The sequence below is a fragment of the Eulemur rufifrons genome, chromosome 21 (genome assembly GCF_041146395.1).
Source record: "Eulemur rufifrons isolate Redbay chromosome 21, OSU_ERuf_1, whole genome shotgun sequence".
Lineage (NCBI taxonomy): Eukaryota > Metazoa > Chordata > Mammalia > Primates > Lemuridae > Eulemur > Eulemur rufifrons.
Genome location: NC_091003.1, coordinates 22,605,339 through 22,632,718, shown reverse-complemented (window position 1 = coordinate 22,632,718; position 27,380 = coordinate 22,605,339). Strand labels below are relative to the sequence as shown.

Here is a 27,380-nt window from a genome sequence, read left to right as displayed (position 1 = left end):
CCTCCTATGAGCTGACACAGCCACCCTCCGTGTCAGTGTCCCCGGGACAGACAGCCAGGATCACCTGCTCTGGAGATTTACTGGATAAAAAATATACTTATTGGTATCTGCAGAAACCAGGCCAATCCCCTGTGCTGGTGATATATAAAGATAGTGAGTGGCCCTCGGGGATCCCGGAGCGGTTCTCTGGCTCCAGCTCAGGGAAGACGGCCACCTTGACCATCACTGGGGCTCAGGTTGAAGATGAAGCTGACTATTACTGTCAGTCATCAGACAGCAGCGGTACTTATCCCACAGTGACACAGGCAGATGGAGAAGTGAGACACAAACCCCTGCCATGACTGTGTCACCCTCTCCCTCCAGCCCCAGGAGGACAGTGGACACAGCCATGAGCAGGGCTGGCCCAGGTCACATGGACCTGAGAACCTCAGGCTTCCTGTCCTCCAGCCCTCCAGACCGGCTCTGCAGAGGGTGGGTCAGGGCTGGATTTGGGGCTGGCAGGACCAGACTGTCCTGTTGCCCAGGGTGTGAGTTGTGCATAGAGGGTCTGAGTGGAAGCACAGGCAGAGGGTGACGTACATGTGGGGATGAAAAGCCCAGAGGGACAGGGGACTCTCAGCTCTCAATTCAATGCACTGGGTGTCGTGTCTCCTGGAAGAAGCCTCCTCTTTGCAACTGAGACCTCCAGACCAGCAGAGCAGAAGGCAGGGGAAGGGGACATAACGTGGTTGCCAGTGGATCCCTGAGGACATTACTGAGTGGAGCCACTCCGGGCCACCCTCATGCTCCTGGACCCATGGATGCTGGCTGTGGGGACACAGTGTCACACACTGGGCACTGACTGACTCACAGCATGTGCCCCTACCTAGAGTACATGGCTCCAAGGGCACATCAGAGACCCCCTGGAGTGCCCTGACAGTGGCCATCTGTAGCGCTCAGGCAGTAATTTTGGCAGAAGCGCCGCTGTCACGGAAGCCAATCGCTATCTGGAGCAAACGTCAGTTCTCGTGAGAAGAAAGAATTTTCCCTGCCACGCGGGAAGACACCTAATGAATGTCATCTCGAGTAGGTACCTGGCTGTCCCCATAGGGAACGGCAGCAACACGGAGCTCAGTGTGGTCTCTGCTGCTGCCAGATGGTCACCCCACAGTGGCTGTCACCAGGCCAGCTCGAAAGCGTGGACATCCACATTGATTAGCCCATGGACAACCTCTGTCCCTGCCACCAGGGCACTTTGTAACTGAGCCCGTTGGCAGTAACAGCAGGGGCTGGAGAAGGAGGCTGTCTGGAGTCCACAGAGCCACCGTCCTGTCCCCCTACTGTTAAAATCACGTCCCTCTGAGGTCAGACTCTGGTGGATATTTATGTAGCAGACAAGTGTCCTCACGTGCTCTGCCCACTGGGGGAGGTCGACTCACATGTTTCTCCTCCAGACGTATTTGGCATGTATATTCTGATTGTGTTTCTTCAAGTCCCTGACCGTGAATCGGAAACCTCCTCTCCTTCCGGGTGAAATGAACCGGGTTCACTGCTCAATGTCTCACCTTACTGGGAGACTTTCCCTCCACAGTGGTGTTCAGGGACGTCCCAGAGTGGAGACGCAGTAATAAGGCTGTCTATTGTCAGTGGCGGCCACATGCTTTGCAGAAACCTCTGTGGACCAAGCTGAGCTGTTTCCTCCTCCATCAGCTGGTCCCAGGGAGCTCCCAGGAGGCCCAGGCTGTGGCTGGGAGAGTCAAGGGCGTGGAGGATGGGTCAGATCATCAGTGTTTGGGCCACCTCTTTAGGCCGCTTCCTGTGCCTCGTGGTGGCTCAGTTCCCAGATGCAGTGGGAGCTGCTGTGAGTGCCCACCCTGTGGCTGGTGGGTCAGGTCACACCCAGGCCACAGGCAGCTCAGGTCCATGGAGAGCTCAGGGGCCCACAGTCCATCACGCAGGCGCTGCCGTGGCCCAGTCACCTCGTTGGTCTCCCTCAGACAGAGCTTTCTGCTCACACAGAGAAGAGCAAGAATCAGTGGGCTGCCCTCGACTTCAGGTCTAGGGACACCAGGATTAACCACACCACACCCATGATCTTGTCAAGTCATTCTGACGTCTGTGGCTCGGTTCTGCATCCTGGTGACCACACCCGCAATGCCTGTGGCAACAAAATGCCACGACGTGGCCCCCGCTGGCCCTGGATCTCTTCGGCCACAGTCTCAGAGCCCAATTCAGGTTTCAGAACCACAATGAGAAATCTATTTTTAGGCTGAGAAGTGGAAAAGTTTATTATTTTAATTATAGAAATTTTATAAGACAATCATGTGCAGATATTTTAACATATTTTATGAAGAATGAAAGAGCTTTTAGTAGATAAGCAAGTAACTGTCTTCCTTTGAGCATTAAATGAAACCAGCAAATGCATGACCCACTGTGACCTTGTTCACCATGTCCCTTAATAATCCATTCAAAATTTGAAAAATTCTAAGTCCTGTCCTTAAGCTATAGATGAGCTGTGCACTATAACAGACACAACACCATCAATATTGGGGACATCATAGCTAAGGGACGTTGAAATCTACGAAGAAACACAGCCTGAAGGGCAGAATCAGCGGCTCAAGTGTGTTGGAATCTCTTGTGTCTGTGAAAGGGAGAATTTATGACAGACACGAGGAAGCTGTCGGTAAGGTAACGCACGGTGTTATGTCTGTGTGGTGTCAGACATCTGGATTTATTGGAATCCTGAAACAAGAGACTGACATTCTTCTCACTGATTCCTTCCCCTTCTCACTGATTCCTTCCCCTGTACAGTTCGTGTTGCAAACATCCGTGCTCAGGTGTCCCCAGCAGACTGGACTGAGAGCCTCACGGAGGCAGATGTTGAAATCACTCAGCCCCTGCCTGTACGTGCTGTGAACCGTCCCCCAGGTAAGCACCTGCTGGAAGGAACAGACGAGGATGGACAGAGTGACCCTGTGCTCCCTCCCAGCGCTCGCTGGGGACTCGAGGAGAAGTTTGCAAAGGTTCACAGGGTGTCACCTGCAGTTCAAGGTTTTCTTGACTCAAAAGGAACCCTTGTCAGAGACGCAATAGTCAAGCACCAAAGCATGACACTGTTTGTTCTTCAAAGTCCACTAAATTTGAAGATCAAGTAAACACAAAAGTTATTTGTGATCTTTAGAAAGAGGATTGAGAATTGATATAAAAATGGAAATTTTTTGTAATACAAATGATAATTTTACACACTATCCCAACATGAAAAAATATGTAGAATATTTTATTGTAATCATGGTATTAGGTAAATTAGGTCCAAACACTGCACTAATTTTGGGAGAACACTTTGCTGGGATGGATAAGTTCACAGTTGCTTCTCAGTAGATGCAATTGCCCACTGATGTCAATGTTAACAGACTGAGTTGTAGTGTGTTTGACCGTGGTGCTCTTGAATCCAGTTCATCAATTCTTGCAGAAAACATGAGCCACTTCTGTCATAGTGGATTGAAATATTGAAGGGAAATGATATTTTGGTGCCCACTTCGGTTATGGAAAATTTTTAGGTATCATTGAATTTGTAAATATAAATATATATAAATCTACCTTCTCAAACATAAACTTTATGAAATTTAAATTACTATGAAGTGTATTCTGTGGAAATGTTATATCCATGTTGAGATGTGCTATCAATAGGTATCACAGATAGAATTTCAAAGGTTATCATTAACAAATGCAATATATCAAAAAATGATATGACACTTAATATGTAAATAATATATTCAACATTTTGTGTTAAATGAATAAATTATTTTAATTAATTTCCTTTTTTTTATTGAGACAGGGTCTTGCTCTGTCACCCGAGAGGAGGCTGGTGGCGTCATTGTAGCTCACTGCAACCTCCAACTCCTGGACTCAGCGATCCTCCTGCCTCAGCCTCCCGAGTAGCTGGGACTACAGACACCCGCCACCACACCCGGCTAATTTTTCTGTTTTTTGTAGAGTTGGTGTCTCAATCTTGCCCAGGCTGGTCTGGAACTCCCGACCTAAAGTGATCCTCCCACCTCAGCCGCCCATACTGCTGGGATTACGGGCATGAGCCACCGTGCTTGGCCCTCTTATTAACCTTCTGCTTTTCATTTTCTGTGGTAAATAGAAACTGCACATTCCTGGGAGGCTCACATGCTCTTGCTCCTGTACAGCATGGGAAGGGACTCCCCTGAGGCCAGAAGGGATTTGTCACCAGCAGGGGGCAGCAGTGCCACAGTGGGGAAGGCCCTGGGAGAGGCTGAACCTGCACAGGTGAGACCTGAGGAGGCGACCTGTCCTGGGGGAGCAGCAGGTGTTCAAGGTCCCTCCCCCAGATTGGCAGGTTGGGACAGTTCATTCCATCCCGAGATGCAGCAAACACACTCTGAGTGTCACACTGAGACCTGGTCCCAAGGAAACGGATGGAGACACCAGGTGCCAATGAGCCCTTAACTAGGAAATGCATCAGAGAGGTTCCTGCTGTGGCCCAGGAAGCAGAGCTTGGGGGTGTCCCCACCATGGCCGGGACCCCTCTCCTGATCACTCCCTGCACAGGTGCAGCCTCCTGGCCCTGCTCTCAGGCTCAGCCCCCACGGGTCCTAGGCTAGGCCTGGCCCCGACCCGTAGGCTGGGGACGCTGTATGGGGATCTCCGTGGAAATGAGTCCCTGGGTCTCTGACAGCCTCTCTGTCCCCCCTTGAAGGCTCTGTGTCCTCTCAGGGGTGCTCAGGGCCATGGTGCAGACAGCCCTCAGCTGCTCAGGATGAGACAGGGACGTCCCTGCTCTGACCTGATACCTGCAGAACCCAACTGGTGCCAACAGTGGGCTGTCAGTGTAGCGACAAACATCCTCGTGCAGTGCTGAGAGATGGTTTCACATCAGTCGGAACACAGGACCCTTCACCTTCTTCATCAGGGGACAGCTTGAGGATGACGTCACATGGGGGGTGACAGCAAATTGGCCTATGACATGGACAAAGGGAGATGGAAACACACACATGCTGTCATCCCCAGCCTGGCTCACACGGTCCACCTTCATTAAGAAATACCCTTGGAATTGGGGTCAGGAGACCAGAATTCAATGTTGACATTGGTGTCTCTCTCTCTCTCTCTCTCTCTCTCTGACACCAAAGCCTTTATTTGCCATCTGCTGTGACGCACACGCAACACTGACTTCCAAGAGTTCCCTCGAGGATCTCAGGACATGGGGTGACCCCGGCCCCATATCCAGGTGTTATGAATTGTCTACACCACGGGTCCCTCACCCTGCTCTTCCCTTACCCAAGTCCCCCCGAGATCCCGGCCAGGCCCAAATCCATGCCCCGGTCCCCTAAGCCCCATTGTTCCTTCAGCCCCAGGCCCCTGAGGGTTCCCCCTGGCGACGGCAGATCCTCCGACCACGCAGGCTGCTGGTGTGTGTCGGTTCTGGGCCGCAGCTGCAGCTGCCAACGGACACACTCCCAGCCCCACACAGGGCGGCAGTGAAGGGCAGAGGGAGCCCAGAGTGACCAGGGACAGCCTCTCATGAACGTCCCATGGGGCTCCTGCTGTGTCCCTGGTGTCATCCTGTGGGAACCAGGACGCGCCACCCGTGGTGAGACTGCTGAGCTCCCAGGACGGGGGGTGGCGAGGCCAGAGTGGGTCGGAGTGAACACGTGCTGGGCGGGTTCTCCTTCCTCTGACTTTGGGGCAGGAGCCACCCTCACCTGACAGTGCCCCGCACCCACAGCCAGCAGCAGTAATGGCCACCTCAGAGCCCCGCAGAAACAGCCAAGCCCTTGACCTGCGCGCAGGGCCACCCAGCACCGCAGAGAAACGTGCAGGACGCCCCCGGTGGACCTGCCTCCTCCTCCCGCAGATAGATGTGCTCGCTCCTCGCGGGTGTCTGCGCCCTCGTGCCTGGCGTGAGGCAGGCAGGGCACGCAAGGAAGAGGAACCCTCCCTGGGCAGCAGCCCGTGGGGCAGGGAAGCAGGGACCTGAGCAGCAGCTTCTGGATCTGCACCTGGACCAAGGGAGCCCCTGAGCCTCCAGCAGCCAGTGCGGAGCGGCCACCAGGGGGCAGCAGAGAGTCACCTGGCAGAGGCCCCTGGGGCTGGGGGAGGGGCCCCAGGGAGAGAGATACTAACATTCATCAAACGGTAGCAGCCACTGTCTAATACTTGTCATTCTTTTCCTACTTGACACTGAAGCAAAAATGATTCTGGCTCCACGTCTCACACATCAGGCTGTTCTACGCTCTCCCTGTTTCTCTGGTACAGGTACAAGTGCTTCATTACCCCGCCCAGCAAACCCCCTAGGCTGGAGCTCAGTAACTGCCAAGCTCTCCTGGAGCACTGTCGCTGTCACTGACGTCTGGCACACACTGGGGACACTGAGCACAGGATCAAGGACCTTCCCCAGCAGCTCCCACCAAAGGCAGAAACCTATAGCCCCTCAGTTGCTCTTAAAAACTGCGTGTGAGTTGGGCGGGGTAGCTCACACCTGTCATCTCAGCACTTTAGGAGGCAGAGAATGAAGGATTGTTTGAACGCAGGAGTTGGAGGCTGCAGTGAGCTATGATCCGACCACTGCACCCCAGCCTGGGCGACAGAGGAAGACCCTGTCTGTAAAAAATGATACTAATTAAAGAAAACCACATGCCCATGACAAAGCTGCAGTTTGAAATGGGCTGAGCTGCTCAGGATCCGTGACCTGAGGCAGGACCTGCAGCTGCTGAAGCTTTGTGCTGTCAGCTGTGACCGGGGTCATGACATGCAGTCTCATCTCTGAGATCTCCCTGGTCAGGCCAGCAATGAGGGCCGGACACAGCCTGGGGTGGCGATGTTGGCCCACAATATGGTACCAGCAGGTGAAGGAGAATCCTGGGGGCTGAGGGTGGGTCTGCAGGGCCTCCCCACCTCTCCCCTCCCCTCCCTGGGTCCCCTGGGGCTGATCCTGTCTCTGGAAACCACAGAGCTCCTCAGGCAGCAGCCCCTGGCCAGAGCTGATTTGCATCAGGGCAGGTCTCTCCAGCAAGGGGATAAGACAGGCCTGGGAGGCACCTGCCCAGCCTGGGCCTCGGGAAGCAGCATCGGGGGCGCCTCCACCATGGCCTGGACCCCTCTCCTCCTTGTCCTCCTCGCTCACTGCACAGGTGCTGCCCAGGGTCCCCCACCTGCCCAGCCCCAGGGCTCGGGGACCAGCCTGGCCCTGACTCTGAGCTCAGCAGGGCCCTGGCTGTGGTGGGCAGGAGGCTCTGACCCTGCTGCAGAGTGAGGCGCTGGTGGGGCCGAGACCCCCACACTGTGCTCGCTGGTCCCCTGAGGGCCCTTTCATCCTTGACCTTCTCTCTAGGACAGGCAGGGAAAGGTGTCCTTGGTGTGAGCCCCTCCATCTCATGCCGTTTTTCTCATTTCTCTCCTTGCAGGCTCTGTGGCCTCCTATGAGCTGACTCAGCCACCATCAGTGTCAGTGTCCCCAGGACAGACGGCCAGGATCACCTGTGGGGGAAACAACATTGGGGGTAAAAATGTGTACTGGTACCAGCAGAAGCCAGGCCAGGCCCCTGTGCTGCTCATCTATTATAGCAGCAACCGGCCCTCCGGGATCCCTGAGCGATTCTCTGGCTCCAACTCAGGGAACACGGCCACCCTGACCATCAGCGGGACCCAGGCCGGGGATGAGGCTGACTATTACTGTCAGGTGTGGGACGGCAACACTGCTCACAGTGACACAGGCAGATGGGGAAGTGAGACACAAACCCCTTTCTCATCTGTGTCACCCTCTCCCTCAAGCCCAGGCGGACTGTGGACACAGCACGAGCAGGGTGGCACCCACGGGCAGGCTCTGCAGAGGGTGGGCCAGGGGTGGACACTGCCTGGCAGGAGCAGGATTATCCTGTCAATCAGGGCCACTGTGTGAGTAGAGAATGGGGGCCTGAGTGGAAGGACAGAGAGAGAGAGACCTCCGTTCACTGTCCTGTCCCTGGATGACCGTATGGTGGTGACGGTCAGACCAACTGCTGGGATCTGTCCTGGGAATGGCCCAGCCCTGCTGAGGTCCTGAGCCCGAAGCTCCCACAGCAGCCTGAGATTCTGAATGGAGCAAACTATTGAAGTTGACATCGTGTCCGCTCCTCAGGGTGACCCACCCCCCCAGCACTGCTCAGCACCCTGCAGGTCAGAGCTGAGCGCTTGCTGGGAAGTGCTGCTGGGTGCAGAAAACTGTGTCCCCCAGCCTGTGCCCCTCTGACAGAGGTCTAGTCTGATGACAGCCTGTGCCAGGATCCCAGCCCTGCCTCAGTTTAGGATGACCTTGGAGGGCTCCAGCTCTGAGCTCCCTGCCTGGGTGCCTGGGGCCTTGGTGGCAGCTGCTTCATGGTGACTGTCCCCTCTGCCAAGTGCTGCCTCCCTCGGTCCCCCAGGTCCTCTGTGCCTGCAAATATCCGTCTCAGAGTCTGATTCTGACCCCACACTTGCCCAGTTGTGCAAGGATGTCTACTGTGGCTGGTTAATTTGTCGCCAGTCAGGGGCCTCAGGATTCCCAAGCTCACACTTGGTTGTTGGCTGTCTCCCGCGGATATTTCTCAGCCAGGGTTACTTGTAACCAGAAACTTGGAAAAAACTTTGGGAAAAGTGCCATGAGAAGGCACAGTGTTCACCGGTGCAGTGGGCCATGTCGCTGCACAGAGGCCATGCGGGTGTGTGAGTGACACTGTGCACGCTCTGCTCCACAGGACGTGCTCTCTGCAAGCAGCTGAGCTCCGGCTGCTGTGCTCGGTAGCACCGTGTCCCCTGTAGACTCTGCATGGGACCCTCAATGGAAGGTCATCATAGCTGCTGCACAGAGGGACAGACAGGGGCTGAGGGCACCCTACCCCTGATGTGCACAAGGGGACAAGGTCAGCTGGAGGAGGAGGAAGGTGAAGGAACCTGTGCTTTGAAGGTGGGATTTGCAGCATGAATCTCAGCCGCCCATTGCCTGCCTGGCCTGGGGGCTCCTTGGAAACGTGGATCACATGTGCAAGAGGTGAAGGGGACAGTGACATGTTCACATTTTGCCCCATCTTCTCCCTTGGTTGTGTAACTCGCCCTTCTGCATGTGCTGTATTAGACCTTGTGCTCTGCACACGTCTGAGGTCTGAATTAGTGATTTTGAAAGTGCAGATGGACGTAGGGACCAGGCCCTTTGGAGACATTTCCCATCCCATGAACCAGTGAACGCGTATCTATAAGGGCTTGCATGTCAAAGTACAAGATTTTTGGATTTCAAAGAAAACTAAATCTTGAGAAGGACACAATACACTGGCAATTCTGATATGTTTCCCTGCTGCTTGGGCTGCAGTGAGGACGGCTCTGTGAGGCCCAGGCTCATGGAGACCTCTCAGGACATCTGCGCTGGGAAGTGACAGGGTTTCCAGTCCTCTCAGCACAGTCTGGGACAGGTGAGGGACCCGTTCTCTGATCTGCTCCCTGAGAACGTGCCCTCCAGGAAAGTGGGAGGACACGCGTGTGACGGAAGGGACACCACACCCGAGAGATGAGATGTGCTCAGCAGCCCAGAGACAGCTGCGCCTCTGGGTTTCCAGAAGGACATTTGTCCTCCCCGAGTGGAGACCTGGAGCAAGGAGGGAGCTTGTCCCAGGAGTGAGCAGGACAGAGTCCCCCTGGTCAGTGGGCAGGAAACCTGCTCGTGCTTCGTGTGACCCAGGAGGACTCACACCACACCTGTGCAGGATCCCCTGGGATGGCCACGGCCACCTGTGAGCCTCGCTTTGTCCCCACACAGGACAGTCCTTCACCTAGACTTTAGCAATTGAGTGACAACAAGATACATGACAGGAACCATGTATTTCTATCTGGTCACCTCAGTGGGATGTCACCCTGTCCCCAATGCACCACACATGTAGATTGTAGAAATCTCTGTTCTTAAAACGTTTCCTCCCATCACAACAAGGTCAAGCACCTGAATCAAACCAAATCTGTTGAGGGCAGGGCAGGTAAGCACCAGACCCAGGTGGCCTCAAAAGACGTGGAGGACACAGGGCTTGATAATAGCAGAGGAAGTGACACTCTCTGTGGCTCAGACCAGAGCTTCTGACATGTCCAGGAGCTCACAGATCCCCTGAGGGGTCTCCCTGGGATGCAGGAGCAGCCTCGGCAGCGCTGGGGGGCACAGACTCTCCGTGTCTGGCAGCTCCCAGGTGAGGCTGGTGTCGCTGGTCCTGCCGGAACCAGACTTTGAGTGGATGAGTCCTCGTCACCCTCCTCACTCAATCACAGTGACACTCACCTAAGGAAGGTGCCTTCTGTGGAGGAAGAGTGACCCTTTTACCTTCTCTCCATGGAGTCGTAGTCTGATGTCTGTTCCCATGAATAAACACCTGAGGCTGGGTGATTTCTGAAGAATAAAGGCTTATTTGGCCCATAATCCTGGTGGCTGGAAAGGTCCCGACTGGGAACTGCATGTGGTGAGGGCCTCAGGCTGGTCCATTCACGGCAGAGGAGAAGGGATTCGGCACGTGCAGAGACAACATGGGGAGAGAGGAAGCAAGAGAAGTGGGGACAGTTCAGGGCTGTCACCTTGGGATCCTGCCTCCAGCTACTTGCATCTACTTCGCACTGGGACAGGCCTTTCTTTTCAGCTTTTCAGGTATTTCTTCTACTGTCCTTACCAAGGAGAGGACGGGGGACAGCTGAGGTGGCTGATTTACAAGTTACTGCAGGATGCAAATGGCTGGGGAGGGGTCCAGCCCATGTGGGGTCAGGCTCAGTCTGTCACCTGCCTCTTTTCAGCCCCACAGGACACAGGTGTGCCAGGCCCTGAGGGCACCTTGCACTTGGTAATGAAGCACTTCCCCTCCCCACAGTGTGTCTCAGCTCCCTGCCCCTCCTCTCTCTCTCTGGAACAATCCTCAGCTGCTCATCACCAAGTCAGCCTTTGTGTCTCTGTTTGAAAGGCCCTTCCTCAGGGAGGCCACCCACGGGCTCAAGACTCAGTGAGAGGCTCTTGGTGCCTGTTCCCATAGGACTCAGCATGTCCCCTTTTGCAACGCGCTTAACGCATGTAATATCTCATCTAATGCCTCCCGTCATGGCAGCCTCTGCTCTGGGAGGGAGGGACTGTGTCTGAGCACAGCAGTGACTGTGTGTTTGCAGAGCACGGGGTGGCTCACATTTGACACTGCAGCATGTGCTTGTGGGACAGGAGGAGGCTCGAGACCCTGTGTGGCTCCTTCTGGGGCGGGAGGATCGTGTCCTATCAACAGTGTCCCCAGAGCTGCCCGTGCAGCCAGGGTGGACCTCTCCACAACCTGCAAATGATGGGACAATCCAGATTTGTGGTTTCTTAGGATTTCTTACAAAGAGGTTGCCCCAACACAAGGGTGTGGACCTGGTGACAGTATGTCACCTCCATACCACCTCGAAGTATCACCATGCACAGGGACAGGTCACATAGAAGCTGTCACCTCAGAGTCTTGCCATCTCTAGGAGCACCAAGTGCAGGTTCTGACTAATGGCAGAGAGCTCGGGGCCCATGTATGAGCATCACCTGCAGTCCAGCCCCTGACCCTGGAGGGATGAATGATCTTGTCCCCACCAGACCTGTCAGTGTGAAGCCATCAGGTGGGATCTGGCTTCTTGAAAGGGGACGTTTTTTGCACAACCCAGGGACATAGTTTTGTTGCCTACAAGGGAACAGCAGCCCCTGCAGTGGCCTCTCACTGGGGGGAAGGAAGCAGCGGGTCTGCTGCTGGGAGGGAAGCAAGGAGCAGATTTAGCAAAGGAACAGCAGGGTCAGGGCCAAGGGCAACTGAGCAGCAATGACCCCAAGAGCAGGGGGGCAGCTCCCAGAGTTGCTGCTGGTGACAGGGAAGCAGCTCAGACTGCAGGGTTGGAGTCGCTCTGCACCCCCCACCGGTCACGTGTGACAGACAGTGCATGTCCTCGCTGGAAGGGGTCACAGGAATAACACAGTCCTCAAGGGCTGGGGCTGCAGGCAGGGGGTCTGTCCTTGAAGCCCATGTCTATTACCTGCCGCTGTGTGGCTGTGAGTTGTTCAACCCCTGAAATCCGTCCTCACTGAGAGGGAAGAAACTTCCTGGAAAACAAGAGGCTGGGCAAGGGCTCCTGTGATCATGTTTATCATGTATTTAACACACAGCCCAACGCACCCTAGGTGGGAATTAGTTGGCAGCAATTATTACTGACCCAGTCATGAAAATGGGACTCAGACGGGGAAAAGAGAGCCCAGAGGGTTTCAGAGGGACAGGGACAAGAGACCTAAATGACATAAGATCCAGGCCTGGGAGCTGAGCTGAGCATCCCAGGGCTGTCTCCTGCCACCTGGCCATGTCTCAGAACCTGTCTCAGGTGGGGTCAGCCAGAGAGGGCAGCAGGGGAGCTGCAGACCCAGGGCTGCGCCTGCATCCACTAGGGGGCGCTGCAGTCGGGGAGGGAAGGGGAAGCTGAGCCCATCTGAAGGGTGTTGAAGGGGCTCTGGCCCCAGGTCCTGGGCCACCCTCCCTGCCCACGACCTCGTTCCTCAGCAGACTGGCAGGAGCTGGACAGTGGCCCATGAGTGTGATTAGAGACCCCACCCGGGACCCAGAGAGGCAGGCCTGGGAGGGAGGGTCTGAGGTGACAGGGGACACTGTTTGCTTCCTGGGGTGCAACAGGCTCCTGGGGAGGGAATTCAGACCAGCTGGGGGAGGAACACTCAGGACAGGAAGGGCCCTGCCCAGGGGACTGTGGCCTAGAGACAAAGGCATCTGCAAGGAGCCCAGCCCTGCAGGTGGTGCCCTGAACACACTGTCCCTAGGGGGTCGGTGCTGCTGTCCAGGACTGCCACCAACCACCCAGACCTGATGGCTCAAAGACAGACACTCACTCCCTCTCTCTTTTGGAGGCTGGAATGAAGGACACTTTCTCTTCTGCTGTTTCAGGAGGAACAACGTCACCACGTCCATCATCCCGAGTAGATGCCCAGGCTGGTTCCACAGACAGCAAACCAGGGTGTCTCCTGTTATGAACCGTGTTAGCCACCAGCTGTCAGTGCTCCCTGCGTCTCCAGGGTCCACCCACGCTCTGTGACCGTCACGAGAGTGAGCACATCTTTGGCATGTGGACAAGAGCTGCTGCCATGGCTCCCAGCCAGGGGGGAACCCCAGTTCCTCAGGGGGTGGGCTCAGTGCAGCTGCCTCCCCGACAGAGCCCCCCAGGCCACTGGGCTCATCTGCTTCTCTCCTGCAACTGCAGGTCCTGGTGTCCTGAGCCCAGCTCAGCTCTGCTGTGGCCTTTGCAGCCCAAGAGCCTGCTCCCCTCCCCCTCATGCCTCAGTGGACTGAGCTGGAGGGAACAGTGTGAGGGGACCTGCTCCCTCTGCCCCAGTGTCTCTGGCCCTAAGTGGCATCAACCCAGCCCTTATGACAGTCCATCGGCACCTGCCCATCCAGACCTCAATGATGCCCTCTGTGGACAGTCACAGGACATAAACTGATTGTGAAATCTGTGCAGATAGTGATGGCAGTTTCTGGAGAACTGGGCACCTCCTCCCAGCACCAGGAGGCCACAAGCAAGGCCAGCTCTAGGGAGGCCACTGGGGGAGCTGCACGCACGGAGTCTGGACAAGACAGTGGTTTTGCTCTAGTTTTGCTGGGACACACCCTGGTGATGTCCTGGGAACCAGTCCAGGTCCCTGCAACTGAAGGCCATTGATGAGGACAGCAAGCTGGGAGGATGCCCTGTCCTTTGGCCTGTACACAGAACAGTTCCGTGTGCACACATGGGTGTGCACATGTGTGCGTGTGTGTGTGTGTGTGTGTCTGTACATGTATGTGTGTGTGTGTGTATGTACATGCACATGTTGCCGTTGCACGGAAGTATTGCCAGTGTCAAGTGTTCAAACCCAGAGCTTGTCTGTTTTCCTCCCCTCCCCCCTTCTTCTGCCTCCAGCGCCCTTGTGCTGTAATAAGCATGAGGGTGGGATCAGGACAGTGGTGGGAGGAGGAATGAACATTCGTACGTGTTTACTACACGGCGGGCGCTGCTCACAGCACTTCCTGTTTATTAGTCCTTTGATCTCAGCCACTCCATGGGACGAGCATTTTCAGCATCACCCACTTCACAGCTGGGGAATCTCTGGCACAGATTTTTACACATGGACCAAGACAGAGACAGGAAGAACAACTTGCCTGAGGTCACAACCTGACAGTGGCCGACCCAGGGGCAGAACCTTAGGTCACCTGCCAGGGAGGGAGCAAGGGGAGTGAACCCACCTCTGTGGGCACACTCAGGGAGGACAGTGCACCTGATTGAAGAGGAGAGGGTGGGGACAAGAGGGACCCAGAGGCCTGGGATGAGGGGGGAGGAGTCAGGGCTCGGGGCGAGAAGCAGGGCAGAGAGGGCTGGAGGGTCAGACTCTGAGCTGAGTGTCCAGGGTGGACTCTTGACCACACTCACTGCTGTCTGTGGACTGTGGGAAAATCGTGTCCCCTCCTGATGTTGGTTCCCTCATCAGTAGACTGGGGCAGAGATTGTGCCATAAGCAAAGGGCTGCTGTGGGGTTTTAGGAATGTCCTTTTAGGGCGGTCCGTGTCAAACCCTCAGCAGTGCCTGGTACATATCTAGGGCTAAGAGACAGTCATTGTGCATGAACTAGTGACACGGGTGGAGTGGCATTCCCCCTGTGGACACCAGGGAACACTGTGGGCCTTGCTTTGGGGACTGGAATAACTGCAGCCCCTGGTAGAGCTCAGGTGCAAAGGGCATGGCTGATGCTCCCTTTGATCACCTCTCTATTAGGTGAACTCCGTGCTCCACCCATGACACCCTCCTGCCCCTTCTTTTGAACCTGGAAAACTGCCAGCATGGGGCCCTCAGGCTCAGGGCTCAGACTAGAGCTCAGAGAGACACTGGGGGATGGAACAGATCAGTGTTCACTGCTCACCAGGGAGATGCCCCACAAGTCAGGAGAGGGAAGGAAGTAGATTTGCATGAAGAGACTCCCCTCCTGTGATAAGACAGCCCTGCAGGTTCCTGCCCAGCTGTGGGCTGAGAGGCAGAGCTCTGGGGTGTCACCATGGCCTGGACCCCTCTCCTGCTCCCCCTCCTCACTCTCTGCACAGGTGCTGCCCCAGGCTCAGCCCTACAGCACCAGGGATCAGCCTGGCCCTGACCTTCAGCTCAGCACAGGGGATGCTGCAGGGTGTTGGGCCCTCTGGGATTGACAGCCTCATCCTCTGACTCACCTGTCCTGTGCTCTCTTGCAGGTTATGTGGCCTCCTCTCAGGTGACTCAGGTTTCTTCAGTCTCTGTGGCCTTGGGACAGACAGCCAGCATCACCTGCCAGGGCGATGGCATAAGCAGCTATTTTGCAAACTGGTACCAGCAGAAGCCGGGCCAGGCCCCTGTGCTGCTCATCTATGTTGACAGCAACCGGGCCTCAGGGATCCCTGAGCGATTCTCTGGCTCCAGCTCAGGGAACACGGCCACCCTGACCATCAGCGGGGCCCAGGCTGGGGACGAGGCTGACTATCACTGTCAGTCACTTGACAGCAGTGGTGATAATCTCACAGTGACACAGGCATATGGGGAAGTGAGACAAAAACCCCTTTATTGTCTGTGCCACTCTCTTCCTCCAGCCCGAGGACAAATCATGGCAGGTCTGGCCCAGGTCACTGAGATCTGAGACCCCCAGGTGCCTGTCCCTCAAGTCCTCCAGGCAGGCTGTGCACAGGGTTGGTCAGGAGAAGATTTGGGGCTGTCAGGCTCTTGGTCCCTGGTACTGTCTGCACTAGACTGTGACTGGGTAAGAAATGATTCTGACTGTAATGAAAGGAAGTAAGGAGAGAGGGACACATGTTTTAAGTGGTTATGGGACCTGAATATCCACATATGTGGTGACCGAGCCTGGCCCAGAGCCTCTACGCATGCCCGAATATCCCGGAATATTCCTATGAAACACCCAGGATTACCCCAGCTAAACTATGCAGGCCTGGGGCTCTGGGCAGAGACCAGTGTGGTGCACACTGGAGACCTGCTCCTCAGGGCGGACCCACCTACCCTGTGCTGCTGGCGTCCCTGGGAGTCCCAGCTGTGCCCCCACTGGGAACTGGTCAGGCTGCAGAGACTCCCCCACCCAGGTTATGCCCCCTCTCAGAGTGTGCTCACATCTAACAATCGCCAAAGACCCCAATACCAAGGCCCTGTCTCAGGGTAGCATGAACTTGAAGGGCCTCCAGCTGGGGCCTCTATTGTAGCCATATTCCAGATTTCACAGTCCCCATTGTGCCTCCTACACCTCCTTCCAGAGAGAATATCCTACACCCCCCTGCATGCAGTTTCCCTCTCAGAGTCTGATTCCACGGAACCCAAAATACAGAACTCTCTGCAGAGAAGAGTATGAGAGAAGAGAGAGCTGCTCAGAGACACAACTCTGGAATCTGTAATTATTTCTGAGCACTGTGTGGAAGGAAAAGAAAAACCCAAAGTCATTTGAGGGAACAATTTGCAGGGCTCACACACACACACACACACACACACACAATCTGGACTATGCTTGTTCCTACAACCAGAGCGGAAAAGCACCTAACTACAGGCACGAAACTAACTAGTTAGAAGAGCTTTGCCCCAGTACCAGGGAAAACTAGATGTGGACTAAGGTCTCCTGTCCCAACAAGGACAATGTAAGAACAATCTGAGTAAACATTAAACTGTCTTCCCATAAGTTTTCTGAATCCAAGAGTAAGAAAAGTATGTATATTCGGAAATATAAAAATGCCACTTATCCCTCAAGGAAAAACTCACAATGTCTAGAATCCTATCAAAATTCCTTCCAGAAAACAGGAAAGTATGAAGCATAACAAGCAGCAAAGTTGAGCAATGTGCCTTTGCCCTGAAATTGCACAGGTAATAGACCTTCTAGATTAGGATACAAAGGAAGCTGTTAATTTGTATTCTATTTATTCTGGAGGGTATAGACTTGATTCAATCTGTTGAAGGGAAAAGTTGAAGACATTAAAAAAAAAGGCCTAAATTGAATTTCTAGACATGACACCCACAATGTGTGTGATGAAGGATACACTGGATGAGACTGACAGCCTAACAGATGCTGCCAAAGAAAAGATTGGTGAACTTGAGGACACAGCAATAGGAAATATTGACAGTGACACACAGAAAAAATAATGAAAATAGAAAGAACAGCACACCAGTGAGTTACAGGACAGATTCATACTGCCCAAAATGATGTAATAGGAATCACTGAAAGAAAGATGTTGGGGAGAATTGAACGAAAAACTATTTAAAAAATAATGATCAAAATGACCTAAATTTGTTGAAAACCATAAGCCTTGTGTTCCAAGAATTGCAACCAAACCCAAGATCAAAATACAGTCAGAAATGTAAATACATTAAGAAAACTCAACAAACACACATCTGATCAAATCACTAAAGAACAGTGATGCAGGGACACTATTAAAGGAGAGGCTGGCACGGTGGCTCAGACCTGTGGTCCCAGCACTGTGGGAGGCTGAGGTGGGAGCATCGCTTGAGTCCAGAAGTTTGAGGCTGCAGCGAGCTATGGAGGTGCCACTGTGCTCCAGCCTGCACAACAGAGCAAGATCTTGTCTCAGAAAAACCACAGCAAAAAGGAAGCAGAAGCAAAAACACAAAGCAACCAAAGAGAAAATACATGTCAGATATAGGAAAACAACAAAACTATAAGGCCAAACTTCTCATTCGAAGCAACACAAGCAAGAAGACAGGGACCCACACCTTTAAATGCTAGAAGAAACCTTGTATTCTTAGCTCAGTAATTTGTGTTTCTAAAATGACGACCAAAACCCCCCAACTTTTCCAAATATATAAACACTTACAAAATTGATCATCCATAATTGCTTACTAAACTAAATAATAAAGGGCTCCCCTCATACAGAGAAGAAATGATACCACAGAGAAATGTGAATCTACATGAAGAAATGAAAAGTATTAGATATGGTAACTGCATGGGTAATTATGTGAATATCATATACTTGTACAAACTGAAGGACTTGAACAGCACTATAGGACAAGTAGACTTAGACAAATACAAAACTCCCCCTTTTTTAAAAGCAGAATACAAATTCTTTTAGAGTGCACTTGAACACTCTGCAGGGTAAATCATAAAAAATGGATTGATAAATTTTAAAAAGAGACAAATCACAGAAACCATGTAAACCAAACATTGATATTAAAGACATCAAAACAATTAAGCACTCATTATTAAAAAACTGCAAGTCAAAAAATTACATGAAATGGACTACTTCCTAGAAATACATATGGTACTGAAATGGACTAAAGACAAAATAGAAAACCTCATTAAACACATACCAGGGGATGAAGTTAGTGATGAAAAATCTTCCCATAAGGGAAGGCCCAGGCACAAATGGCTTCACTGGTAAATATTACCAAACGTTTAAAGAAGAATTTATATCAATATTCATAAACTCTTCCAAAATATAGAAGAGGGAAAATGCATACCATCTCTTTCCATGAAGAAGATATTACCATGATACAAATATCAAACAGAAGTCACAACAATAGAAATCTAGAGACCAATAATGCATCTGGATATAGACAAAGAAAATCCTCCTTAAAATACTAGAAACTCAATGCATCAACACATAAAAAGAGTATACACCATGACTAAGTTGTATTATCCCAGGAATACAAGGCTGGTTTAACATCTGGAATTCATTAATATAAGGCATCGTGTTAGTAGGAGACAAACCACATGATCATCTCAAAGTCAATTAAAATGTTTTCAGGAAATCAGACTTTCCATCTTACTGTTTCTAGTTCTTTGGGACATCATTAAAGGTAAGATTCGAGGTGCAGAATTGGGATGAGGTGTGATTTATGCAAAAATTCTAGATACCCTGTACTCAACGGTGAGGATGCTTTCTGAGAAATCTAAAGGATTGTCATCTTGTATTTCTGTATGTGCTGGTGGTTACAGGAACTTCCCTGGCAGGCTCTATGGACACAGAACTGAAAGGATGGTTAGGATTTAGGCCGGCCTTGAGTAAGGAATAGAGTCACTGGAAATGCTCAGAGAACAGGAAAGATGGCAGGAACGGTGTATTTCTATCTGGACAACCCTTTTGTCTGTTATCCCCTCCTCAACCCGCCACCCACGTGGCCTGTGGAAATGTCCGTACTTAACACATTTCTCCCACATCATTACCAGGTCAGAAACCTGAATCCTCCTCTGTCTGATAAGATGAGGACAGTTAAAGAAACTCCATGTCTGCCAGCTCCCAGGTGTGGCTGTTGGTGCTGGTCCCCTCAGAACCACAGGTTAAGTGGCTCAGCTCCTGAGCCTCCTACTCATGCACAGGTGAGACTCACACCGTCTGTGAAACTCAGGTGACCTGTCCCTCCTCCCAAGGCTCCCCTGGCGTCTTTGCCCAGGATTCACCCTCTGCACCTTTCTCCCTCCTGTGAGAGTTCTGGGCCCCGTCATTCCCAACTCATCCTCTCAGCATCTGGGACCATTGGAGACGTGCTCACCATCTCCTGTGCTGCCGCAGTGACATTGGATTATAATCATAGCTCCTAGTGCCAACAGCAACAGGTTTTACCCCCTGTGGCTGAGGTGTAGGGTCAAGAATCAAATCTCAGAGACTGTAGTCCTATTCTCAGTTTGTGTTTTCTATCCTTTATGAAAAAGTCAGTTCCAGCCACAGGAGCAGACAGAGGGGAGGTTCAGGAAACAAACTGTGTTATGCTCGCAGGTTCTAGGGCCAGGAGGGACTACGTGCCATGAACGGTTGTGCAGGAAAGACATCAGCCTCATCTGAAATTAGAAGACAGGAGGGTGTGAGTCCCCCTTAGGTCACAGGCCATATTAGGATTTCGTGAGTATGATCAGGGCAGGGTAGACAGGGTAGGATTGGCCAGTTTGAAGAATTTCAGCAGACCCTGGGCTGTTGGTCTCTAGCTACCTAGTATGGGGCCCTGGGATAATTAAGGTAGAGGAAGGAACATTGACCCTTAGGTTTCACAGACCAGGCAGGTGAGGTGTGGCTCTGGATTGGGTAGTTTGCATGTCAAAGGCATGTTCCTGGCTGAGCTCAGTGCTACTTCAAGGAATACTGATTGAGTTGCTGGTGGAGGGACGGCCTCTCCCCAGCCAGAAATGTGTTTTAAGATCTGAAAACATCAACGTACATAGCAAGTTACGTACAGTTAATAGTTGAGCAACACTAGTTTGAACTGCATGGTCCATCAGTTTTCTTCTGCCTGTGTCGCTCCTGAGACAGCAAGATGAACCCCTCCCCTTCCTCCTCATCCTCAGCCCTCTCAAACTGAAGATGAAGAGGATGAAGAACTTTTATCATGATCCCTTTCCACTTAATGAGTAGTAAATATATTTTCTCTTTCTTCTGATTTTCTTAATAACATTTCTTTTCCCTAGATTACTTTATCATTAGAATACCATATATAGTACATAGAACATTAAAAACATGGATTAATCTACAGTTTCTGTTATTGATAAGTGTTCCAGCCTATTCCTAGCTAAGTTTTCAGGGAGTCTAAAGTTATAGGTGGATTTGCAACTGTGTATGGTGTTGACACCCCAACCCCTGCATTGGTCAAATGTCAATTGTATATATAATTATACGCACACATGCAGACACACAGAGATATATGTACATATATATACACACATATAGATACACTACCATGGGTTGTTTGATTTCTTTTTTTTCAGACAGAGTCTCACTCTGTTGTCCAGTTTAGAGTGCCATGGCATCAGCCCAGCTCACAGCAACCTCAAACTCCTGGGCTCAAGCAATCCTTGTGCCTCAGCCTCCTGAGTAGCTGCGACTACAGGCATGTGCCACCATGCCCATTTAATTTTTTCCATATATTTTTAGTTGTCCAGCTAACTTCTTTCTATTTTTAGTAGAGATGGGATCTCACTGTTGCTCAGGCTGGTCTTGAACTCCTGAGCTCAAGCGATCCACCCACCTGGGCCTCCCTGAGTGCTAGGGTTACAGGCGTGAGCCACTGCGCCTGGCTGGTTGTTTCATGTTTTGACAACACGTTAAGGAAACTTTGAGTGGAGGAGGTGTTGTTAATGGAGATTTTTAGAGGTATGAGAGTTGCATCCTGTCAAAATTTCCTACAAGGAAGCAAGAGAATATGGGCTATAAGAAGCAGAAATGTGAATCAGTCCTAAGTGGCCCTGAAATTGCATAGACCATAGAATTTGTAGGCAAGGCTACAGAAGCAGGTCTTATTTCTATATTCTATTTGTTTATGAGGGTAGAAGACTGATTGGACATGTTAAGTGGAGATATGGAAGAATTAAATTTCTAGAAATGATCCCAAAACTCCTGATAAAAAATACACTGAATAATACTGATCACAGATTGGATGCTGCAAAGAAAAGATTAGTGAACTTGAAGATTCAATGAGAGCTACACAAGATGAAAATAGAAAAAGAAAAGACAAAAAATATATACAGAGCATCACTGAGTTGAAGGAAATCTTCAAGCTGCCTCAATGGTATAATTGAAGGCTGTGAAGGAGGTCAGATTGGTGCGGGAGAGGAAGGTAGAAAAATCAGTTAAAGAAATAATGACCAAAATATGACCAATTTCATGAAAACTGTGACCTCTGGTTCCGTAAAGTTTAACAGACTCTAAACACACACACACCCTGAAACACAAAACATAACATATATAAAACTGTTAGAATGCTGAGGGACGAACACACGAGGCCTGGGTTAGGTGAAAGCAGAGTTTATTTTAAGGTCTGAATACAGAGGGGCTGAGGTCAAGGTGGCGGCCGCCCACAAATGGCGGGCGTCTGGGGCCTATGTAGTTGGGTTTGGGGGGCCCTTAAAGGGGGTGGAGCCAGTTTAAACGGAAAGTTCCCAAGGAACCTCCCACCAGCCTCTGGGTTTAGTCCAACAAAAACAAAACCAATTATCACCATAATCAAATGGCTAAAAAAAGCTGGTGATGAAGAAATACTCTTAAAAGAAGCCAGAGAAAAAAGACAATTTAGATGCAGGTAAATAACATAATAATAGGGGAACATTTCTCATTAGAAGAACGCAAGAAGGCCTTAGAGGTACAATTACAATATATTAAAAAGAAAAACTTACCACCCAAAGCAAACTACAGATTCAGTGCAATTCTTATCAAAGTACCCATGACATGTTTCACAGAAATTGAAAGTAAACCCTAAAATTTACATTTAACCAGAAAAGACCACAAATAGCCAAAGCAGCTCTGAGCAAGAGGAAGAAAGCTGGAAGCATCGCACGACCTGACTTTACACTATACTGCAAAGCTATAGTAACCAGCGCATCACGGTATTTGTGAAAACACAGACACACGGAACAAGGAAATAGCATAGAGAACCCAGGGATAAATCCACATACATACAGCTGACTGATTTAATACAAAGTGACAAAGAACAGACACTGGGAAAAGGACACCCTTGTCAATAAATGGTGCTGAGAAAACGAAATATCCACATGGAGAAGAATGAAACTAGACCCCAGTCACTCACCATATACAGAAATCAACTCAAAATGGATTAGAGATTTTAAAATGAGACCCCAAAATATAAAGCGACTAGAAGAAAACATAGGGAACTTAGGAGAAACGCTTTACGACTGCAGTCCCCAAGCCCTGGGCTGTGGACCGGTACCTGTCTGGGGCCTGTTAGGAACCAGGCTGCACAGCAGGGGTGAGTGGCCCAGGAGTGAGAAAGCCTCATCTGTATTTGCAGCCACTCCCTGTCACTAGCATCACGCCTGAGGTCACCTCCTGTCAGGTCAGTGGCAGCATTAGGCTCTGCATTATGGTGAGGTGTAGAACCATTTCATTATATATTGCAATGCAACAATAGTAGAATAAGTGTAATGTGCTTGAGTCATCCCAAAACCATTGTCCCCACTCACCATGGTCTGGACCCCTCTCCTGCTCCCCCTCCTGTCCCTCTGCACAGATGCTGCCCCAGGCTCAGCCCCCACAGCACAAGGGACCAGAAATTTATGTATTTCCTGGAATTTATCCACTACCTTTAAGTCACCTATGATTTTGTCATTTATACTTGGTCATATTTCGTATAACCATTCTGTCTTTTATAAGGTAGGTACTGATGTCACTCTTTCAGTCAGAGTTTTGGCATTTTTTTTTTTCCTTTTTTCCTAAAAGTAAAATCAGTGCATTTTATTATGGATATTCTCAAAAAGCCAAGTTTTTTTTTTTTTTTTACATTTTCTGTTGTTTTCCACTTTTCTATTTCATTGATATTTGTCTCTTATGTATATTATTACCTTCTATCTATTTGCATTGAATTTTTATTCAACCCTTTCTGTTAGGTTTATAAGGTAGAAGATTAAGTTATTTAACTTACATCTTTCTTCTTTCCAATGTTAATCATTTAATGCCACAGATTCCCTCAAAGCACTGACTTAGCTGCACTACGTAAAATTTGGTATGTTCTGTTTTTATCTTTAAAATACCCAATATGTTCTGATTTATGTTGTAACTTTTCTTCGACTCAATGGATTTCTTAGTTGTCTGTCCTTTCATTTCCAAATAAATGAGGATTCCCCAAAATTTTTCAGGTTTTAATTCTACTTAATTACTTAATTCTGCATTAAATCATACCTAGTATAATGTTCAATCTTTCAAATTATTAAGATCTGATATAAGGCCTAAAATATGCTATACCTTAAAAATGATAGATATATTTGTAAAAAGTATGTCTATGCTGCTGTTATAAGTATAGTTTTCTATAAATTTAATTTCCTTTTTCTTATTTTTTGAGACAGAGTCTTGCTCTGTCTCCCGGATAGAGTGCAGTGGCGTCATCGTAGCTCACAGCAACCTCCAACTCCTGGGCTCAGTGATCCTCCTGCCTCAGCCTCCCGAGTAGCTGGGACTACAGGCACCCGTCACCACACCTGCTAATTCTTCTGTTGTTTCTAGAGTTGGGGTCTCGATCTTCCCCAGGCTGGTCTGGAACTCCCGACCTAAAGTGATCCTCCCACCTCAGCCGCCCATACTGCTGGGATTACGGGCATGAGCCCCTGTGCTTGGCCCTCTTATTAACCTTCTGCTTTTCATTTTCTGTGGTAAATAGAAACTGCACATTCCTGGGAGGCTCACATGCTCTTGCTCCTGTACAGCATGGGAAGGGACTCCCCTGAGCCAGAAGGGATTTGTCACCAGCAGAGGGCAGCAGTGCCACAGTGGGGAAGGCCCTGGGAGAGGCTGAACCTGCACAGGTGAGACCTGAGGAGGAGACATGTCGGGGGGGGGGGGCAGCAGGTGTCCAAGGTCCCTCCCCCAGACTGGCAGGTTGGGACAGTTCATTCCATCCCGAGATGCAGCAAACACACTCTGAGTGTCACCCTCAGACCTGGCCCCAAGGAAACGGATGGAGACACCAGGTGCCAATGAGCCCTTAACTAGGAAATGCATCAGAGAGGTTCCTGCTGTGGCCCAGGAAGCAGAGCTTGGGGGTGTCCCCACCATGGCCGGGACCCCTCTCCTGCTCACTCCCTGCACAGGTGCAGCCTCCTGGGCCTGCTCTCGGGCTCAGCCCCCACGGGTCCTAGGCTAGGCCTGGCCCCGACACGTACGCTGGGGACACTGTATGGGGATCTCCATGGAAATGAGTCCCTGGGTCTCTGACAGCCTCTCTGTCCCCCGTTGCAGGCTCTGTGTCCTCTCAGGGGTGCTCAGGGCCATGGTGCAGACAGTCCTCCGCTGCTCAGGGTGAGACAGGGACGTCCCTGCTCTGACTTGATACCTGCAGAATCCAGGCTGGTGCCAAGAGTCGGCTGTCAGTGTAGCGACAAACATCCTCGTGCAGTGCTGAGTGATGGTTTAACATCAGTTGGAACACAGGACCCCTGACCTTCAGCAGTGGATGGGCTGAGGATGACGTCACATGTGGGGGACAGCAAATTGGCCAATGACATGGACAAAGGGAGACTGAGACACACACATGCTGTCATCCCCAGCCTGGCTCACACGATCCACCTTCATTAAGAAATACACTTGGAATTGGGGTCACGAGACCAGAATTCAATGTTGACATTGGCCTCCCTCCCTCCCTCTCTCTCTCTCTCTGACACTAAAGCCTTTATTTGCCATCTGCTGTGACGCACACGCAACACTGACTTCCAAGAGTTCCCTCGAGGATCTCAGGACGTGGGGTGACCCCGGCCCCATATCCAGGTGTCGTCAAGCGTCTACACCACGGGCCCCTCACCCTGCTCTTCCCTTACCCAGGTCCCCCCCTAGATCCTGGCCAGGCCCAAATCTATGCCCCGGTCCCCTAAGCCCCACTGTCCCTTCATCCCCAGGGTCCTGAGGGTTCCCCCTGGCGACGGCAGATCCTCCGACCAGGCAGGCTGCTGGTGTGTGTCGGTTCTGGGCCGCAGCTGCAGCTGCCAACGGACGCACTCCCCCAGCCCCACACAGGGCGGCAGTGAAGGGCAGAAGGAGCCCAGAGTGACCAGGGACAGCCACTCATGAACGTCCCATAGGGGTCCTGCTGTGTCCCTGGTGTCATCCTGTGGGAACCTGGATGCATAACCCATGTTGAGACTGCTGAGCTCCCAGGACGGGGTGTGGCAAGGCCAGCGTGGGTCGGAGTGAACACGTGCTGGGCAGGTTCTCCTTCCTCTGACTCTGGGGCAGGAGCCACCCTCACCTGACAGTGCCCCGCACCCACAGCCAGCAGCAGTAATGGCCACCTCAGAGCCCCGCAGAAACAGCCAAGCCCTTGACCCGCGCGCAGGGCCACCCAGCACCGCAGAGAAACGTGCAGGACACCTCGAGTGCACCTGCCTCCTCCTCCCGCAGATAGATGTGCTCGCGCCTCGCGGGTGTCTGCGCCCTCGTGCCTGGCGTGAGGCAGGCAGGGCACACAGGGAAGAGGAACCCTCCCCTGGGCAGCAGCCCGTGGGGCAGGGAAGCAGGGACCTGAGCAGCAGCTTCTGGATCTGCACCTGGACCAAGAGAGCCCCTGAGCCTCCAGCAGCCAGTGCGGAGCGGCCACCAGGGGGCAGCAGAGAGTCACCTGGCAGAGCCCCCAGGGGCTGGGAGAGGGGCCCCAGGGAGAGAGAGACTAACATTCATCAAAGGGTAGCAGCCACTGTCTAATACTTGTCATTCTTTTCCTACTTGACACTGAAGCAAAAATGATTCTGGCTCCACGTCTCACACATCAGGCTGTTCTACGCTCTCCCTGTTTCTCTGGTACAGGTACAAGTGCTTCATTACCCCGCCCAGCGAACCCCCCAGGCTGGAGCTCAGCAACTGCCAAGCTCTCCTGGAGCACTGTCGCTGTCACTGACGTCTGGCACACACTGGGGACACTGAGCACAGGATCGATGACCTTCCCCAGCAGCTCCCACCAAAGGCAGAAACCTATAGCCCCTCAGTTGCTCTTAAAAACTGCGTGTGAGCTGGGCGCGGTGGCTCACACCTGTCATCTCAGCACTTTAGGAGGCAGAGAAGGGAGGATGGCTTGAACTTGGGAGTATGAGGCTGCAGTGAGCTATGATCCGACCACTGCACCCCAGCCTGGGCGACAGAGGGAGACCCTGACTCTAAAAAAAGAAACATTTATAAACAAAACCCCACACGCACATGACAAAGCCGCAGTTTGGACTGGGCTGAGCTGCTCAGGATCTGTGACCTGAGGCAGGACCTGCAGCTGCTGAAGCTTTGTGCTGTCGGCTGTGACCGGGGTCATGACATGCAGACAGACCCACCTCTGAGATCTATGTGGCCAACCCAGGACTGAGGCCAGGTCACAGCCTGGGAAGGAGATGTTGGCCCAGACTATGTCACCAGCAGGAGAAGGAGAATCTTAGGGGCTGAAGGTGGCTCTGCAGGGCCGCCCCTTCCCTCCCTGGGTCCCCTGGGGCTGAGCCCTTCTCTGGAAACCTCAGAGCTCCTCAGGCAGCAGCCCCTGGCCAGGGCTGATTTGCATCAGGGCAGGTCTCTCCAGCAAGGGGATAAGACAGGCCTGGGAGGCACCTGCCCAGCCTGGGCCTCGGGAAGCAGCATCGGGGGCGTCTCCACCATGGCCTGGACCACTCTGCTCCTCGGCCTCCTCGCTCACTGCACAGGTGCTGCCCAGGGACCCCACCCGCCCAGCCCCAGGGCTCGGGGACAAGCCTGGCCCTGACTCTGAGCTCAGCAGGGCCCTGGCTGTGGTGGGTGGGAGGCTCTGACCCTGCTGCAGAGTGAGGGGCCAGTGGGTCGAGACCCCCACACTGTGCTCGCTGGTGCCCTGAGGGCCCTTTCATCCTTGAACTTCTCTCTAGGACAGGCAGGGAAAGGTGTCCTTGGTGTGAGCCCCACAGTCTCAAG

General features: G+C 52.0%; 2 gene segments (V, D, J or C); both read left to right on the top strand.

Moving 5' to 3' along the window:
* The first annotated feature begins 7,087 nt into the window (after positions 1-7,087).
* LOC138401610 (immunoglobulin lambda variable 3-9-like) lies at positions 7,088-7,710 on the top strand. The segment is given in 2 exon segments: positions 7,088-7,133; positions 7,407-7,710. Coding segments are annotated over 2 exon segments (350 nt in total).
* A 7,348-nt stretch (positions 7,711-15,058) lies between these two features.
* LOC138401609 (immunoglobulin lambda variable 3-19-like) lies at positions 15,059-26,355 on the top strand. The segment is given in 5 exon segments: positions 15,059-15,104; positions 15,249-15,574; positions 24,708-24,767; positions 25,299-25,414; positions 26,265-26,355. Coding segments are annotated over 5 exon segments (639 nt in total).
* The last annotated feature ends 1,025 nt before the right edge of the window (positions 26,356-27,380 follow it).